This window comes from Sparus aurata, chromosome 15, assembly GCF_900880675.1.
Source record: "Sparus aurata chromosome 15, fSpaAur1.1, whole genome shotgun sequence".
NCBI lineage: Eukaryota > Metazoa > Chordata > Actinopteri > Spariformes > Sparidae > Sparus > Sparus aurata.
Window position 1 is genome coordinate 17,611,661 of NC_044201.1, and position 19,640 is coordinate 17,631,300.

The 19,640-nt window shown below is 42.1% G+C and overlaps 1 protein-coding gene across 2 annotated transcripts in view; it reads left to right on the top strand.

Moving 5' to 3' along the window:
• The window catches only part of thada (THADA armadillo repeat containing), a 96,208-nt gene that overhangs the window by 15,773 nt on the left and 60,795 nt on the right, over positions 1-19,640 (top strand). For both annotated transcript variants that reach the window (XM_030442585.1, XM_030442586.1), the window contains exons 22-27: positions 3,168-3,277; positions 5,678-5,810; positions 8,850-8,972; positions 9,476-9,598; positions 10,046-10,137; positions 17,872-17,961. In XM_030442585.1, coding sequence (XP_030298445.1) covers positions 3,168-3,277; positions 5,678-5,810; positions 8,850-8,972; positions 9,476-9,598; positions 10,046-10,137; positions 17,872-17,961 — 671 coding nt within the window. The remainder of the gene's footprint in view (positions 1-3,167; positions 3,278-5,677; positions 5,811-8,849; positions 8,973-9,475; positions 9,599-10,045; positions 10,138-17,871; positions 17,962-19,640) is intronic.

The window sequence follows — 19,640 nt, forward strand, 5'->3', positions numbered from 1 at the left end:
AGTGAATTAGGAGGTGACTTTGGACACAGCTAAAGACTCCGTAGGCTCTGTCAAACGTAAAGACTGTGTAACTTAGTAGCAAGTAGGTCCAGTAACTGCCTCTGAAACCAAAATGCTGCTTTTCCACCTTTCGTTATTAGATTTACCCATTCAGTGTCACTGAGAATATGTGTACATGTATACATGTATTTACATGTATACATATACTTGTGCATATACTTGTATACTTGTGTATACAGACTTGTACCTTAGACCTGTACAAAAGTGCAACGCTTGAGTAAATGTGCTTAGATACATTCCATTCATTCATAAAAACCCTCTGGCGTCTTGCGACTGAAGCTTGAAATGTTTCATAATTAGAGTCAAGTCTTACTTAAAGTTAAAATATATGTATTTTAACTTAATTAACTGTAATTACAACTAATTTTAACCATGTCAACATACCTGACCAGTCCAGCCGCGCTGAACCTGAGCAGCTGAGTTTGTTTATTGTGTAATAGTAAAAGAATCTGAATGAGTGCTTTCAGTCCTTCTGTTGTCTGAACCATTTATACACCCGCACTTCACAATTCTTCCTGCAGATTGCTGCAACAACAACAACATTATCAGAGTGCTGTCTAACCCTCGGCCTCGGGGGAGAAGTTGGCTATTTGGGTCACTGTCACGGCCCCGAGCCATACATGTAATTAGACTTGGGAAACTTCCCTCTCCGCACATGGAAGTTTTTCTGGGAAACGGGCACGTTTGCAAACAGGAAGTTGACGTCTAAATAAAGTCACCCCCCATACCCTCCCCCGCCCGGCGCAGGAAGCTTGCTCGGCCCTTTTAAACAGTTACACAGACGGGAACCTTTGGGAGGGAAACTTTAAATAGGCGAAGCCACGGCCCGGCTCGGCCCAGCTCAGCACCGCAGCGGTCTGGGCCCCGGCAGCCACGGGCCTTCTAACAGTGACTGTCGCTGCCATTTTTACCCCCGTGAGGTCAGGCCTGTCCTGGGAGTCCACTCTGGCCAGCAATGTGATAAGTCATTGGGCTTGGTACCACTGTGGTTTCCTCAGTCCATACTTTGGTGTTTAAGTTAGTCCACTTTGGGTCGGCAGGGTCAGTTGAGTTTATTGTCCAGTCATGTGGCCAAAAAGCAGCTGCCCAAGCCATACGTTTTGTTACACTTTCTCTTTTGCAATATTTTGCTTTTACACATATTATTCATTTATTTATTTTTTGTTTGAACGCCTTCTCCTGCTATCTTCATAGATCAGTGTTCCTTGAGTCAGTGACATCGTTGCTGAAGGCTCCAGTGACTGGCGTACTCCCCGTTCATCTGCGGGTCTGCGTCTGTGTTAGTTTAGATGTTGTGTCTAACCCCACATCCCCTGAGGGGCCGTCGGGATTTTTTTCCCCCCTTTTCATGCAGGGTGTTTTTTTGCATCTATGTTTCGCCACCCCTCCCTGTGCCCTCCATGCCACCCCTGACTAAGTCGAGGCCTGGCCGCCTCTGTGGTGGCGGTGATACCACAGCCTTAATGACAGGGCGCTGGAGCCCTGCGTCCGCCTCGCCCTGCCGCCTCACCTGCAACACACTCACCAGTTTACACACTGCCACGGCACTCAGTTGTGTGTGTTGTGTGTATGTGTATAGTTAGAATAATGTTGCTAACACTATTACTAACTGGATGGTTTTACTGACAGTGGCCATTATGTGGATGTCTCAGCATCCTTTTTTGAACACACTTGTCACGCTACTGACATGCCGCTCTCACGCTTGACAGGCTCAACACTCACTGGCTGAAAACTTAAGTGTAGTCTTTAAGTGTGTAGCCAGTGTTGCAGCTTCACTTTGCTTGCCAAATAGGTAAAAAGGTAAAGTGAGATTAGAAAATGCAGATTAGAGTTTGATCGCGCATGAGTGGAATTTTGTCATTCGCATGGTTGGGGGTATTTTTTCAATTATTTGTTCTAATTACATGACTTAAGTGGGATCTATGTGTTTCGCAAAAATGGAATATAATGTTCATAACTATGTTTTTACCAGTTTATGATCAACTTAAAACTAAAAATTGTGTGTCTTAGTATGAGCCTTTCATTGTATATCCACAGAGGGAGAAGGATCTTTTTCAAAGGGTTTGCTATTTTGTGCTGCTGTGTTTCTACAGTAGCCCATACAGTAGCCCTTTTACCTGTTTTTATGTCAGAACATGTTCTCAAGAACAACGTTTGCAAGGGAGGTTTTATTTAGATCTTAGTGCTCCCCTGTTTTGTTTTCATGTTTCAGTGGACGTATTCTCACAGACTAATAGTCATGGCCTTTGAGGTGAGGGATTTTGCACAACGATGAAAAGTGTTCTCTTTGTGGGGATTTGCACCACTAGACTTAACTCGTCATCTATCCACATTAGTTTCTGTGCTTTGACACGTTACCCAATAATTTTCCAAACTCTCAGCAATTTGCTGCCGCCTGAGACATCACAACGAGTCGTGGTCATGACTTCAAGTAGAGACTGAATAAACACCGTCTCGGCATGAAACCGTAATCCCGAAGCTTAAAGGCTTCAAACGTACATGGTGATGGTAGGTGATGATGCTCAACTGAAAGTGAGCCATTGAAACGCTTCAAAAAGTTTTGAAACAGGCTTTTACTCCATGAGATACCCCACCTATCACACTAGGGTTTCAGACTGTAGATTACTACAGTCAGTGCAGTCGTAGAACAATCTACCTCTGTGACATGTATCACCTAAGAAGTTAAAAGTGACCCCTCTACAGTCAGACTTTTTTGCTTGATTCTCCGTGGAAAGGTGCTCGGAAAAACTACACTACAATCTCGGCATTTTTGACTCCTCAGATTATTACTATGATCATATGACAGGAAACTACTGTCACATAGGAAAACATCTACTTCTTCGAACAGAGAAATATGTCACCCTATTCCCTCATTTTTCAGCCACTCTAGGCTGTTGCTGCTTGCTGTCTACACTGTTCAAATGTTCAGGTAGTGTGCAGCCTGGCTGACATATAATGTTTTTGACTGCAGTTATGTCATTTTGAACCTGAGTAACTGGTCACATTCATTTCTGCTGGAAGGGGAAAGCAGGAGGCTTTAAAGTCATGCATACATAACACCGGACCCGCTCAGTCTCTGATTCCCTCCCTGGTTCTCTCTGTTACAGGTGGAGGGAGTCGGCCTGTACTTCCGTCAGCAGCTCCTGCAGTCCCGTCATCGTGGCGCCTTTGAACTGGCTTATGTGGGCTTTGTACGCCTCACTGACATGCTGTGCAGGTGTGTGTGTTCACATTCAGGGCAAAGGGCTGAAAGGTAATACTGCTGAATGGCTGCAGGCACTGGCTCCCAACATAACACAGAGTGTGTGAGTGTGCCTTGTCATTAGCAAGAAGTCCTCTCAGTATCTCTCGTGGAGCCCTCATGACAGCCAGCAGAGATGTCGGCATTAAAACAGTGTGCCTGCAGATAATGGAGGAACACAATGTGTCAACTAACAATGCTTAAAATGTTAATATTGAATAAATTAAGCTTTCTATTTTTTTACTTTTGCGTGACATTCTAATACATTATTTATTTAAAGGATCCATTCAACATTTTGTTTGATCCGCTTTTTTTGTGACCGAGAGATGTGAATATTGATATCTCATGTCTTTGCCTGGGACAGAGCTCGTGTACTTGTTTCCCACATGTTTAAACCCAGAGAAATCTGTCACCTGTAGCTATAACTTCTGGATAAACATCAGATGATGCGTCAGAAAGTGAGGGAATCAAATGAAATCTAACATCACCACCAATGCTTTTTGGTAGCTTTGAAATATGAAAGCCAATACATTAGACAAGATTAGATGTAAAATTTGAAGATGTTTTACCTGCTGTAATATAGTGAATGACATTTAAAGGCACAGTTTGTAATTTCTTCCACTAAGGGGTCACTCAATCAAAACGGTGAAATCAAAAGTACTATCATTAATATTTAAACATGGATGGTGTTGGTGAAGGGGTACTCGAGTTCATTTGACCCGCCTGTGGGGCTGTGGCTGACAGAGAATTTGGGAACCATTCCTGTAAAAGAGTGCAGATATAAATGCACGTGCCAAACCAGGAGTCTAAAGCGACGGGGGGCAAAAAAGGGAAACGTAAAGAGAGATGCAAAAGTAAATAGAAAGAGAACATGGGGAAGAATGAAGAGAGAGACGAGGAGACACAGCGAGAGAGTGCAAACACAGTGGAACACACCAGAGCCAGATCCCGAGGCAGAGCATCAAAGGCCGCGGTTAAGCACCCCGCAATCAACACCCCGTAACCCAGCACACGGCCTGCATACTATCCACACACTGCTCACCCCCTCTTGAAAACACATACTCGCATCCACAAGTGCCCTGAGCAGTACACACACTCCCAGCACTCCTACACACAACCACTAGAATGTCGTCCTCATTACACAACACACTGCGGGACTGTTTTTTTTTTCATACAGAACAAAACAAGTGAGTTTTGTTTTAACTGCTCAGCCCTGGGTGGTTCAAAGGCAACACTGCTGCGACGGTTTTGTGGTTTTGTCACCTGCCGCAGGGCTCGAGACATCCTCCACAACCCACCATTGAGGAAAAACAGAGAGGCACAAGAAAGTGAGAAATTCTTTCATGTCGTTTGAGAATTAAAAGATTGCTTTTTCTTTCCCCTCAGGAGGATAATAGCAGGATTATTTCTGTGAATAGCGCAGATGATGGGGAGTGTCGGGTTGTAGGAGACTCGAGCCACGTTGAATGTTGCCCCTGGCAGCACGTCGCCACAGAGGCCCCATCAGTCTGTGCTGCGGTACTGTTCAACGTGTAATGAAAGTGAAAGAAATATAAAACCAAAATCAACATTTTATTAATTTATTAACACTTTCTAAAAGTACATCCTGTAACAAAGTATAGTGCTACAGATAAGATACGATTAGATGTAAAATTAAAACAGTTAATTTAAACACTAAATCTCACAGTAATAACTTTAGGTACTTACATAATTAGGCTTAGGTCTTAAAATTTAAGTTGTTAAATGTGCTGTAATAAAGTAAATGGCATTTAAATGCACGGTTTGTAATTTTTGCCGCTAAAAAATTTAGTGCAAGTGCACTAGCGGTGCAAACGGATTTCTTCAAAGTAATTTTCAGTTAATTAAGAATATATAATGTAAAATAAGTGAAGTCACTGAATGTGTGTGTGCGTGCGTGTGTGAGTGTGAGAGAAGGGTGTTTGATAAAGTGCACTGGAGTGTGTGTGTAGCAGTGCTGCGCCTTTCGCCCGGTCCTTCACATTGGATTGTTTTAATTTGTCCTCTCCGCTCCACCGGCTCTTGTCAAACAGCTGCTCCTTACAGAACAGGGCATGGCAGTTTCTTGTGGGTGTGTGTTTGTCAGACCTTCTTCAGATTGTATTCTTAGCATTTGTTTTAAAAACACTCAGCGTACCAGATGGTGCAGAGAACAGTGGTAATGTGTCACAATTTAGAGCAGGGAGCCATGGTGATATCAACCACTTTAAAAAAGGGAGGCTACGCAGGAGACCTAGATCCACAGTGAATTATTTATTTCATATCTAACTGAATGAGTCAACATGTGGAATTTCATAGTGATTCATCTGCTGTAAGATTCTGTGTATTTGATATTGTGTGTTTGTGTGTGTTTGTAAGGAGTGGAAGTCAGGCGCTGCAGCAGCTTCCGGCGCGCTGGTTGTCTGAGGTTCTAGAAGAGGTCAAATCCAGCGACCCATCGTCTAAGCTGTGTGCCACACGCCGCAGCGCTGGAATACCCTTCTACATCCAGGTGTGTAAGCATGACTTTGAAAATGTAAATGCCAAGAATCAGACTAAGGAGTATCAAACGGGTGCTCACTTGTATCCGTCTTGTTTCCGGACTCGCCCCGTTGATTTTTAAGTGTTGGAAAGAGGCCCTGTTGTTTTAATTCGAAACCCTTCAGAAAGCAGGAGATGCAGACCTTTTGTCAGTAAACATCACATTCCTCTCATTTAGTTTTTTCAGAGTGTGCGGTCAAGTGGTCACATTGGTTTACTCCATCATTACTGAATCTAGCCCTCTCTGGACACAGTCCGCCTTTGTTGCTGTTTGGGATCCTTTGGTGCTACTCAAGTCACAGTATTTGGGTCATTGCTTTATTTGAGCCTTTTTTCCATCATCATAGACCAAAGGCAAAACAGAGATTTTATTTTTAATTATTTATGTCAATTCAGTTGTCATTTTCTGGATTTAAATAAGGTATTGCATACCCGTCCTTCAAAGGAGGAGGAGGAGAGGTATCCCTCCTCTGTAGCTCTCCCTCAGGTTTCTTTCAGAGTTTATCCTAACTTGAGGGTCTTAAGAGGACAGAGGATGATCAGAGGCAATGCGATCTGTGATACAGGGCTGCAAAAATAAATCACATTGTATGGTTAATTTAAAAAAAAAAAAAGATTAGTCAAAATGAGCTTTATGATATGGCATTTGTTACATGCGCATAGTGTTGGTTACGGTTAGCGAATGAATGTTGGAAGGTTTTTCTGAGGTTTCACAATAGCAACCCTATGTTTCTGTGCACGCTTGTGTGTGAACATGTGTGTGTGTGTGTCCTTGTGTTCCTGTTTACTCCTAAAAGTAGTGCAATCAGCAGTCCTTGGCATGCCGCTGGAGCACTCATGCTGGAAGAACACTGAGTTTCTTAATCCATCCGTCTTTTTTACTCTGTGAATCGCATAAACGCACACAAACACACAGATTCATGCACACACCTATATCTGCACACACACATGCACGCACGCATGCACACACACACACACACACACACACACACACACACACACACGTTGTCCTTTGGTTGACCCCCTCTTGGTAGTCACCAGTCCCACACACCTCTAACAATGTGTTGTAATATCTGACTAACCTGCCTTAACACTTGACTGACTCAGTCTGTTGCTCAGCCACAACTCGCCTCCCCACTTCCTCTGATTACTGATATTAAAACTAGACATGACAGAGTTCATGTTTTATCATAGCAGTAATTTGGGAGTGGGGGGGGGGGGTGCTCTTTCTTGTGGTCATGGGTAAGAAGCGCATGGCTGCACTGCTGACATCACCGACTCCCTTCTGTTTTTTACATGTTTATAAACCAGGCACGTGTGCTGTAAAGAGAATGTCTGGTCCTTGAATCTGCTGAATTTAGCCTGATTACATTCTTAATTTTGATTTTGAAAGACTGAAACTAAATTCTAGGTTTCAAATGTCCAACAGTTGTCTTCCTGTAACTGACATTCGTGGCTGCGATGTGATGATTACTGAATATTTATAGGAATTATGTAAGGGATAATGCCCGACAAGGTGTCTATAAACAGGAATTAATGGAAATTTATATTTATATAAATATATGGCTTATCTCTTCATTGCTTTTCTAATGAAGAGATGGTTAGACCGTGTAAGTTGGAGATTTAGTAAAGTGAGAGAAGAAAGAGTAGTAAGGCAGCACAGATCACTATAGAAAACAAATACGGGCGACACAAGATGTGGATGAAAGGAGATGGAGAGACGAAGGAGATAAGATGAAGGAGAGAGCGGGAGAGCCTGGCAGAGCGGAGGAAGTCTGGAGAGAGGCAGAAGTCGATACCCTGGCAGAGCCTCAAGCTGCATTCCTTCACACAGAAAGACAGAGTCAGATCCGGGAAGGCTGGCTCCTGCTCTCGCCTCATGCTGGTCTGGACCGACCTGGGACAGACTTCACAGGAACCGGGCTAGCCCTCCTCTTCCTCTTCGCTTTTCTCCACCCCAACCCCCCAAGTGCTCATAAGAGCCAGACAGTGCCTCCTCCTCTCCTCCCTAGCTCCATCCTCCATCTCTCCATCCCTCCCAGGCCTGACTGTTAACCATAACCCAGGCCAGACACACAGCTGGCTCCCATCAGCTCCCACAGTAAGATAACTCCTTTCTCACACAGCAGCCGACTGCTGTCACCTCCGGGCTCCCACATTCCCAGCTCCCACTCCTGGCACATACACATGATGTCATTCAGTCAACCTATCAGTATAGACCAACTTATGTAGTTGTAAACCTGTCTTTATGTGATAAAATACCACTGTACTGTAAACAGTGATGGGAATAAATCATTTCACTTTACAGCCCGACCAGTAAAATTTTGCAAACGATGAGATGGAAATGAATCTAAGCCACTGAACTGACGGTAGTTCGCGTGGCCTCTTATGAAATGAATCCACAAATTCATCAGTTGCCATTATTTGTCAAAATGCACACCATACATTGTGTCTGCATAGCTGTAAACATGTTGCATGTTTACTTGGATCGAACATCTTTTGGAGTCTTTGTTAAGAAATAAATTGACAGGTAGATAACATTTCATTACTATATTGTAGACTTTTGACTTCATAGAAACCCAGCCAACACACAGCATAAGAGCATTATACCATCCGTATATTATGTCAAAGTTTAGGTTTCAAAAGATAGTCCTCAAGCCAGTGGGTGGCGTAGAGGTGGCTCCGTCCACTATTTATTAATTATTAATTAAGCAGAGGTGGAGACTGAAGACTACATAAAATAAAAATATCTGAATCACACAAATCTCCAACCAAATTGTCAGCAGATGAGTTTCATTGTGGGTCATGTAGGAACCAGGTTTTTTACAAGGAATATAAAAAGAGAAAAAATATATATTTTTGGTTTGGCATTGATTTTGATCCTTTGTGAGTCTGACTGTTACTAGAAGTGCAGTCACCAAAATCTGCATAAACACACAGTATGAATCATTAACACTGATCTGTTTCGAGGCTCATTCTTTTCTCTTCCTTTTGTTTTTTTCTTCCGCAGGCTCTTCTCTCCTCTGAGCCCAAGTCATCCAGTTGCAGCCTGTTGAAGATGACCATGAGGGAGCTGATCACTTTGGCCATGCCCTCTGTTGACAGGAACACTGACAGCTCCACTGTCCCTCAGGTTTGACCTCCCTGCAGCCTCATGTATGAGTCGTATATCCAGTCAGATTTTACCTAGAAGAGCTGCTTTCTGAAAAAACTCCTTACTTGTACCCCTAACACAGTGGAAGCTCCCTTGAAGTTCAGTGAAGTATTAATTTATTCTGAATATAAAACAAACTGGATTATATCCATTATAATGGAGCTGGATGGCACAGTGGAGACCGTTCAGCTCTTGAAAATACATCAGGAACGATTAATCTGGCTGCTGCTGTTAAATTTGTCTACCAGCCTGAACATGAGGTCAGTCATCTTTTGAAGGTTGCGTAATATTTATAAATATTCCCAGCTCATTAAATAAGGACGAATAGTAGTAAGTTGTTCAGCACATCGGCTTTGGAGGCCTGTTGACAAATGTAATGCTTTCACGGTTACGTAAATGTGTATTTTTTGAGTAATTTTGTGAAAGTTTTCCAAAAATAAATCATTGTTTTGTCACTGTGCGTTGTGTTTACCTCACCACAGGTCCACGCGCTGAACATCCTCCGGGCTCTGTACAGAGACACTCGTCTGGGGGAAAACATCATTCCCTTTGTCTCAGACGGACTGCAGGCTGCTGTGCTGGGCTTCACCTCTCCTGTTTGGGCAGTGAGTTTCCACTTCCATGTTTAACACATCTGTTTTTCTCCGTTGTTTTTAGATGGATTAAAATGTGCCCCCAACGTCATGCTTGTTTTCCACTCGAACACTTTTTCTGGGAGGTGATTCTAATATCTGGCAACCGCATTTATACACCTGATGGTAGACTAAATATATAACAAATCTAATCAGTATTTGTCTGAATAGATTTAACAAGAATTGATTAGAACTTTCATGGACATTTACTGCTGTTGGACTGCATTGCTTATGTGGTCTACCCAACTGGCACGTCAGTCTGAGGCAGTCTGTTTCTGCAAAACCTAATAGTGATGAAAAAGGTGATTATCACTAATTTCTCTGTATCTGTGATGCTGTTTGCTGTGTGGTCACTTTTGATATTAAACACACTTTCTCTCTGTCTTCCATCATCCCTCCCTCTGTTGTTTTGTATCCCAGGTCAGGAACTCCTCCACTCTCCTCTTCAGCACTCTGATCACAAGGATCTTTGGAGTGAAGAAAGGGAAGGACGAGCACTCGAAAAAGAACAGGTCCGCTGCTTCTCCCTCTCTACCTCTGCTCTACTAGCTCAAGTTTACTCTCATGGGCATTGGTGCAGAATGAAATGCATAAATCAGTGCGTATCAGTCACTTACGTAAGAATAAGGGCTAAAAGTCCAAATTACTGGCGCATAAAACTTCTCTGCATCAAGTTGATGTGGCCTTTGATCAATACTGTCTTTTAAAAACCTTACAAACAAAGGAATCTCAGTCAGTGGGTAGAGTTTGATAATCACTACTTTGTTTTCAGTGTTACATTATTTCAGAATCTGATCCGGACTATTTTGCAGAGAATGTAATAAATCTATATTTATTTACAAGAAAGCAAGAAATTAAGAAGTTACATTTAAAGCGTTTAAAGCATTTAAACCTTAAACAGCAGCAGCAGGTGTGTAAACAGTGGTTGTTTGACGCCACCAGGGGGCACTGTTGTCACACCACTGTCTCTTAAAGGCAGGTTTCACTGCATCACACCCACTTGTTGCTTGTGGAGATGCAGGTCTCCACTGCTGCAGCACCCGCAATAATGGAAGGCCACTGGAGTGAAAGAATAAAGGGCAGTTTCACTTTAAAAAAAACAAAGAAATAAAATGGAAACAAAATCTAAAATTAACATTATGAATGCTCTATAAAAAGATGTGGGATCGTCCCATCGCTGCTGCCTATTTTCATACCAGCGGGCTGTGATTGATCAGACCACAAGTGCATTATAGCAAGATTTGTCACAAACGTATGTCATCAAAAGTAAAGTTACAAACAAAACTCAGCGTGTGTGGTCTTATGAGGAGCTGGGGCTGTTCACCAGTGGCACATCTGTGAGCAGCATGTTCTGGATTACAAAAATGTACTTTGTCACACAATTTTAGGGAATGTTCCTGTGAGGGCGGAAAAATGGGAACGGGTTATGGGCCATATAAAGTTCTTATTTAAACCAAAGGTAATGTTAGTGGTGATAATTTTGATATGATGATATTAATAAACAAAAAAGTCTCTCAGAGATAAAACTTCAATTTTATCAATAGGCACATAGATAATTATGTTTGTAATACAGTGAATCACAGTCACTTTGTCTGTGATTAGGATGACAAGACACAGACAGAGATCATTTATATAGAACTTCAACATGAATGATTGTTTTTCTTTGGTGATTAATCTGTGGATTTTTTTCAACTAAGCTGTTTGTTGTAGTTCTATAAAAATGTGAAAAATGGTGGGAGATGTTGATCAGTGTGTCCCAAAAGCCCAAGATGACGTCCTCCAATGTCTTGTTTTGTCCGAGATCCAAAGATTTTCATCTTAGAAAAAAACTGAAAATCTGAAAAAATTCAAATTTAAGAAACTAGAATGGCAAAATTGAAAAAAACAAAACAATGATCAAACCAATTATTGAATTATTATCTTTATTATTATGATTAGAACTTTTCAGGGCAAATGAGATAACAAGAAACTTATATAACCAAGGGTCTGTGCTCCATATCCAAACTCATTTTGCTCTGGGAGCTGTCCCTTGATGGAGATCTCATTTTGGTTTATGAGATGTTTATGTGCTTGTCTGCCACTGTCACACACAGAGTCAATATGAGTTTGAGTTGGTGATGAATCAGTTTAGAAGTTAAACTGTCAGTTTTAGTTGGAAGGTTATCAGTTGTTCGGCCTGCTCTGCTGCCAAAGCTTGTTTGAAAAATTGTGGATCGTGTTTGGTGTTTGTTCTGGAGAAGAGTCTTAAATTATAACAGACTCCCAGTGCCTTGTCAAACAACCATCCATGTATTTGGAAACCTTGATAATGGAAATGATAGCAGACTCGGGTCAAGTGTGTTTTTCCACATGTGTTTTATGATTAGTTTTATCCAACACTAGTTGCAGAGTAGGCGGCGCTGCAACCGGTTTAAAAGGACGTCACAATCACAGCTATATGCTAATAGCCATTGTGCTACAACATTACATTTTAAACTGCTACACATTAGCATATTTGCATTGTCACTTTGAGTAGGGTTAGCTCACCTGTAGGTATGGCCTCACTGAGCTGTAAGCATGGATGTCGACTCCTAAACTTGTGAAAGGTGTAATGTGTGAGACATGGCCAGAATTTTAGTGTAAAGAAATCATTTTTTGGACTTTACGTCAAAGTAGTCTAGAAATTGTGTTGCAGAGATATCTACTGAAGGTCGCGCGCTAACCAGCTTGCAACCTCCTCTACTATTACCACTTTGTATGACAGCAGGCAATCGTTTGCTAGCCTCTCTAGTGTATTGTGTCAGCTGGAAGATGTATGGAAGTGGCGAGTTTGCTACTGGGTTTATTAAGTCAACAATATAACCTCACAAGATGTTAAGACAGGAATTATTTTTACACCTATTTTCCTAAACTGACCTCCGTCGGTCTTGGAGGCTGTGTTTAGTCCCAGTTTGGTGTCCAGCTATCTTCAAGTGGAGGCTGCAGAGCCCCGTTGCCCATGATTGCTCCCTCCATGCTCTTGTAGAATGAGCAGCAGTTGCCTGTTACTCTGGTGATATGCAGCTCCCTGTATTTCAAATTCTGGTCATATCTTACATGTTACATCTTTAAACCTCTTACCACACCACTATTTCACAAATGAAAATAAATATGCAGTGTGGCCTCGTACAGATTGAAACCATTAGTTTATAAAACATTGATGTGACTGATATCTTACCGGCCCCTGTTGGAGCTGATAGAGATCCCTCTAGTATTCAGGGCATATTAAAACAAACATGAACAATAATGTGCTTGTACTGCTTGGCTTTAGGACTATATGATGGTTGTATTGAGGTCTATATTGAGCTCAGAAGTGATTTGTTACCCCACAGATAATCCAGGGTAAGGTTTCACATGGCTTTGGGTCCTGCTCCGGGAAGCTCCGTCTGCTTCCCCGTGCTGAATTGCTATTGGCTGCTTCTCTGAAGGCCTCTGAATGCTATTAACCAAGCCAAGGCTGCCGCTGTTTATCTTGTCTGTTTTTTCTTTCTTTTTTTTGTCCGCTGTCCCTCCCTTTGTATAGCTCTCAGTTATATCCCCCTCCTCGCGTCTGCTGCTTTCTTTCTTAATATTAATGTGTGGGGTGATTTTATTATTCACGTGGGAGAGTGTGTGTGCTGTGATCAATGAGAAATAGAAAATGTTCTTGTATTTGTTACTTTACAATGTTCCGTTTGAGATTTACCTACAGGGCAACTGACGTGCTCTGGTAAAATCATTGTATTGACTTGAAACTGGTACAAAACTGCGTGTCTAAGCAGGAAAGCTGCAGCTCATTTATAGTTGTGTCTTTTCCTCAGTCTGGTCTGTGTTATTACCACGATTTTACCGTTGTGATCTCTGGCTGTAGAAAATGCATTGTGACAGCTTGTCCACTCTAATATTTGGCTGTGTGTGTGTGTGTGTGTGTGTGTGTGTGTACGGGTCTCTTGGTCCACTAACACTGGAGCATAAACACATTTTCCTCTCACACACACCAGTTTATTTACAGCGTTGTGTGTATTTGTGTGTACGGAGACTGAGCTTCTTGCTGTCTGTGGGAATCTCAGCTGTTTTTTTTTTTTGTTTTTTTTTACATAGTTATTTGAATCCAGACATTCTGTTTGCTTGTGGATCATCATTCAACTAAACCCAGACTCCGGCTTCTCCGCCCCGTGACCGTACATTGATGCTGATCCGATATCATTGCCGAGATAAATGCATCTGTAAACAAAGCTGACAGAGAAGATTGCTCTCTGCATTCCGTCCGAAGCCTCCATGCTTTATCTCGAGCCTGCGTCAACTCTTCATTTGCACTACCTATGGTCTTGTACATGCGAGAACGTCCATATCTATGTTACTTAGATGCTATGGAAAAAAAACAAAGTAGACTCATAACTCGGGTTCATTTATTTTAGCTTATGAAGAGGGATATTTTGCCAAACGGCTTTCTTCAGATTGCCTGAAGCCATTCAAAATGTTGTTATTAAAGCAGCTTATTGATAAATGCGTCAGAGTTATAAGTGTTTGGCTTTCCCATTCGCTTTTGATGGCCTTTCCCTCCAGTTTTGTTTGCCGAAGTGCTTTTGAGTATGGTGGCAAATGTTTTTCTTTAGAGTGCGGGGATCTAGCTCAGAGACACCTCAGCAGGATTGTTTGTATCACCCGCTGTCAGTTGTGTATAAAGTGTCAGATCTTACCTGAGCAACTCACAACTGAAGGATAGCTACAAATCCTGCTTAAAGAGGTGATATGTTAAGAAATGTCCAGAATTTAAGTTTAAAACCTTCAATAAATTAACTAATATCAACAGAGTGAAAAGAAACAACAGTGTTGACGTTATGGCAATGACGCCTATGTACTGTGTCGCAGAGATGTCTGCTGAAGCTAGCATGCTAACCAGCTAGCCCTGGGCCACCCTGTCCTGTAATACCTAACAATGGCTAGCTACAGTCAAGGAAAGTGGTAAATGCAACTGGTATATACTTTTGTTTGAATCGTGATACAGATGCATTAATGTGTGAGCAGCATGTTATTGTTGTAGCTGATCCAGTTGGAGCTAGTTGAGGGGCTGTGAGATGATAAATGGAGGAACAAAATAAAAGTTCCGCCTCTCAATTTTGGATTAAGGTTAATCGGCCCCTCTAAATTGCCGGTGATGTGAATGTGAGTGTGAATGGTTGTTTTTCTCTACGTGTCAACCCCCGTCGCTCGCCAAATGTCAGCTGGGATCAGCTCCAGCCCCCCCACCACTACCCTGTTAAGGCTAAGCAGTAACTGTTAATGGAGTTTTTTGTGGGAAATATTGAATCATTTTTGCTCTTTTGGGCTTTAGACACTTGAAGCCACTTGATACGTTTTGAGAGATGACATCTGTTGATGTGACTGCTAATAACTCTTGGATGAGAGGTGTTTTGTAATTTTAGAAAAAGTACCAAAAACACTTGAGTAGAACACAGAAGAAGAGTCTCAACAGTAAAGTATAAAATGTACTTCCCTCCTATATAACCTATATGAGTGTGCACACACACAGCTGTTAGCCCACAAACATAACCAGGCCTTCCACTTACCTCCTCCTCCTCCTCTCTCTCTCCTCTTCCTCTGTGACCCTCACCCCTTTTACCCCATCTAATCTGCTCCGACACAACCTCTGACCTTTGTCCTGCAGGCAACATAGTCCTGTCAGACTGAGAGACTCATTAGAGAGAGCAGAGGAGGGCAGACACACACACACAAACACACACGCAAGCACGCATGCACACACACACACAGTCCCTTATATAATATACACAGTTCTGTTTTTGCACATGTATGATGTGAACATCGAATGTTAAGATACACCTTCAGATAAAAATTTTCCTTTGAATATGTTTCTGATTGTTTTGTTGTGCAGTTTTCCTCACACGTTATCTGTGTGTGTGTGTGTGTGTGTGTGTGTGTGTGTGTGTGTGTGTGTGTGTGTGTGTGTGTGTGTGTGTGTGTGTGTGTGTGTGTGTGTGTGTGTGTGTGTGTGCGTGCGTGCGTGCGTGCGTGCGTGCGTGCGTGCGTGCGTGCGTGCGTGCGTGCGTGCGTGCGTGCGTGCGTGCGTGCGTGTGTGTGTCTGCGTCAGGTCACAAGAGATGAGAAGTGTGTAATACACAGGTTGAATGGGGTTTTAAAAACTGCACACATGACTCACTTCCCTACCATGACAGTGCCTGCTGTTAACTTGTACCAGGTCCAGAGTGTGTGTGTGTGTGTGTGTGCGTGTGTGCGTGCGTGCGTGCGTGCGTGCGTGCGTGCGTGCGTGTGTGTGTGGTGCATTAGTCCAGTGTCAGTTGTGACTAAAGCAGTATGAGATCTCTCCAGTCTTGTGATCATGCGCTTGGCAGAGCAGACCTCTTCCCTTCAGGAGCGACTTGATTTAGACGAGCAGAGTTAAATAAAAACTTTATTGGCTCTGAGGCTGAATGGCGGTCACAGCAGCAAGACCGCCAGTGTTAAATATAAAGTTTGTCATTTTATTGACAGTTGTATATTTGTGTGCGTAAATATATAAGCGCAGCCACACATAACTGTAGCACACGGCGTAGTATATGTACATACCCTTGAACGTATGTGTTTATTTTCAGCTGCAGCAAGGTGAGCCGAACATAAAGACTGGATCTGTTTGGATGGAGGGTATTTGGCACACTTCCATCTCCTAACAGAGCTTCACAATATCTGATTATATACTCTCTGTCCTTCCCCCCTCATCTGCTTCTTGTTGTTTCTTGTCTGTTTTAATGAGGGAGAGCATTTGAAACACTGAGATTAAATCACGGCTATCTATCAGGTAATTTAATCAGCCGAAATTTAAGTCGGATCAAACTAAATCCACAAGTATCCCTGATTATTTCTGCGCTGTCTGTTAACACGGGCACATGAACGCAATTGGTGTTTAAACCCTGCAGAGATTTTGTATATTGCATTTTTATACAGTATACTTGCTCAACACTTTAACACAGTTGAGCTACTTTGTTAAACTAATGGCATTTTTAACACTTGTGTTCTTTCTGACAGTTTTTTCATTGCTGCCCCTCCTTAGCATTCATCTACACCTCAGACACCCCCTAAGTTGACGGAGTTTGCTCATAGATGCTGTCGAAAGCTCCTCAGTGAGCTAATAAGCGGAGCTTCCAATTAAGATGTTTGTGTAGACGGACTGTTTCCAAGGTCAGGGATGCATTTTCGTGCCCAGTTTATCTTTATTTGTAATGATGGCTAAACCACTCTTTCAAAATCTGTGGAATATAAAGAGGGAGTACTGCATAGTCAGTGAGAGCAGGTGTACAATGTCTTCTGCAGCTCTTGAGTTGTCTTGGCTTCAACTTTCAGGCTACAAATTTTGTTAATGGTACTCGTGTGTTGCAAACAAAGGTGGGATGGTGAAGTAACAGACTCAGTAAATGAACAGCCATTGGGAGCAATTAGGGGTTCAGAATCTTTGGCATGCAGCTGGAGCATTGGATTGAACTACTCTCCAATTAGTGGATGACCCATTCTACCTCTCGGACGTGTCAATTCTTTCATTGTTCTGTATTTTGCAAATGCCCAATTGTAATTGAAATGCAAGGTTTCTACATCAGAGTAGTTTGAAGAACAACACTATATTTAGCAGCGTGGCTCTTAAAGGGCAGTATCAGTCTGGCAGATGTTCAGTTATTCAATCTATCATTTTGGTCCAAACAGAAATGAATCCAGATTACTTTGGTGATCCTTTGACTTTTTGTCCAGTGCCATCGTGAGGTTGACATTTCCTGCTATTAAGTGAAATATCTTGACAAAAATAGATATAAAAAATAGATTTGTGCGGACAGTCATGTTCCCCTCAGGATGAACTGTATGAAGTGCTCTGACTGATCATCTGTCTTCCTATGTAATGCATCATCACATCTCATTTTTAATTTCTCCTATTCTTTGCTTTTTGGGAAAATACAAGCCAACAGCATGTCACTGTTAGCATGATGACTTTACCCTAAGGAGAGCCTCACAAATAGACTTGCTTGGGTGTAGAATTTTGAATAGAATAAGGTCATAAAATTCTTAGTTCTGGGTGGAACAACTACCAAAAACTACAGAGAGTTTTTCTCTCGTGCACAAGATTAAATCAACAAATGTAGTGTTTCGGGATTTTGGTTTGTCTTTAGAAACAGTCTGTATAAGAATGACCTTATTACCCTCATTACTTAAACATTCTGCTGTCTGTCTTTCTCCGTCGCTCCCCTCAGGATGACAGGTCGAGAGTTTTTCACTCGCTTTCCAGCCCTCTATCCGTTCCTCCTTAACCAGCTGGAGGAGGCTGCAGCCACGGTGGAAAGGTGAGTTAGTTCGCCTTAATCCACACACACACACACACACACATGCATGCTCAGCCCCTGCCATGGCTTTTCACACTTCCTAAATGCCATTATAAGTTGAATTTTACCACATTTAATCAATGCGGGAAAGTTTTTTTGTTTTCTTAAGATGATCAAGCTGCTGTGCTTAAGTGCTGGGAGGCTTCCTGCTTTAATAAGGAGGACAAATTCTCCCGTGGGCTCTTTTTCACTTGCTCAACAGACAGACTGTTTACTCAAAGCATAAGATTTTACGACTGAATAAAGCAGATGCCATTTTGAGGTTTAGATTTGTTTTTTTGCAGTGGGGAGTTGAGTCTACGGAGGTTCATTGGCCTTATCTTTTTCAGCCCAGCCCAGACTCCCTTTTTAAAAGCATTTGAGTCGTCCAACAGCTCCCCAGGCCGCCTTATCTTAATATGGATCCAATTAATTGAATGCTTTTTTCAGACCGGCTCTTTCACAATTCCCCTCACTCCCTTCGACCCTTGTTAAAACATTTGCAAATTTCCCACGGAACCAGATCCCCGCTGTCTGACTTCCCACATCATCTGTGTGTATCGTGCCACCCAAACAGACCAACCACACCACACTGTAGCAAAACACAGCAGAACAGGGGGTAAAAGAGCCACTGTTAGTGGTTTTAGTTTAGAGTCCTGTTGAGGTTACAGTACAAGTACATACCCAAAATAGGTAACAATATACAAAAGGATATAGAATAAGATTTTGAACTATATGGTCGACATTTGAGATGTATGTATTTGCATTGCATATGTACTCTGTAATCCATACGCTCTCCCTAAACATACATCATAAAGAGGAGTTGTGAATGAAAAACAGTCCTGTGTCCAGAGATAGTTAAGTGGTAGAAAACTGACATACAGCAAAGACAGCTTGAAAGAATGTTTGAGCTGCACAAATCCACACAGAACAAAGAACTTTGCTGTAGATTGTAAAGACACCAACACTACTCATCTGGACCTCGTGTGACAGCCTGGATAGACTTCGGACTGGTGAATTTAAAGGCCCACAGGGAGGGAGGGAGATTTAATGGCAAAAATGCTATGTAATGCTAATATTCGAGGCTAGTTGCCACTATTTCCCACACACTCGAACTTTAAAGATAATTCAGTCTGGATGTTGCCTTAAATATTGATGATTAATTTCTCCAATAGCACACCTTTACACAACCTGATTTTTGGTTCCATTTTACAGTATAAGTCTACATAAAAACATACATATACATGCTGTACCTACTGTCAACCGTCAATATGTGATAGAGGGAGATAAAAACACATCATACTGTCTGTATGATATGTTCATGCATATACACTAACTTGTAGCTGCTCATATCTATAGAAATGCACATGGGATGTAATATGACACAACGCACACATATGCGTACTCATATAGCAACAACAGATTGCTTTAACAGAATTTAAAGCATCTGCGCTCAGCTAAGAATATCCTGGATCAGTGTCTGTTATTTAACCACACCTTGCATCAGGGTGCACGTTCTCCAGCAGATCAGATTGTCTATCGCTCCACATGAGAAACTAAAACCAAATATTTATGTAAAGTAAACATGAATTTATAACATACATTACATTACATTACAAACATCCCCCCTCATCCGCACAGTGTGTTGCTAGAAAACATTC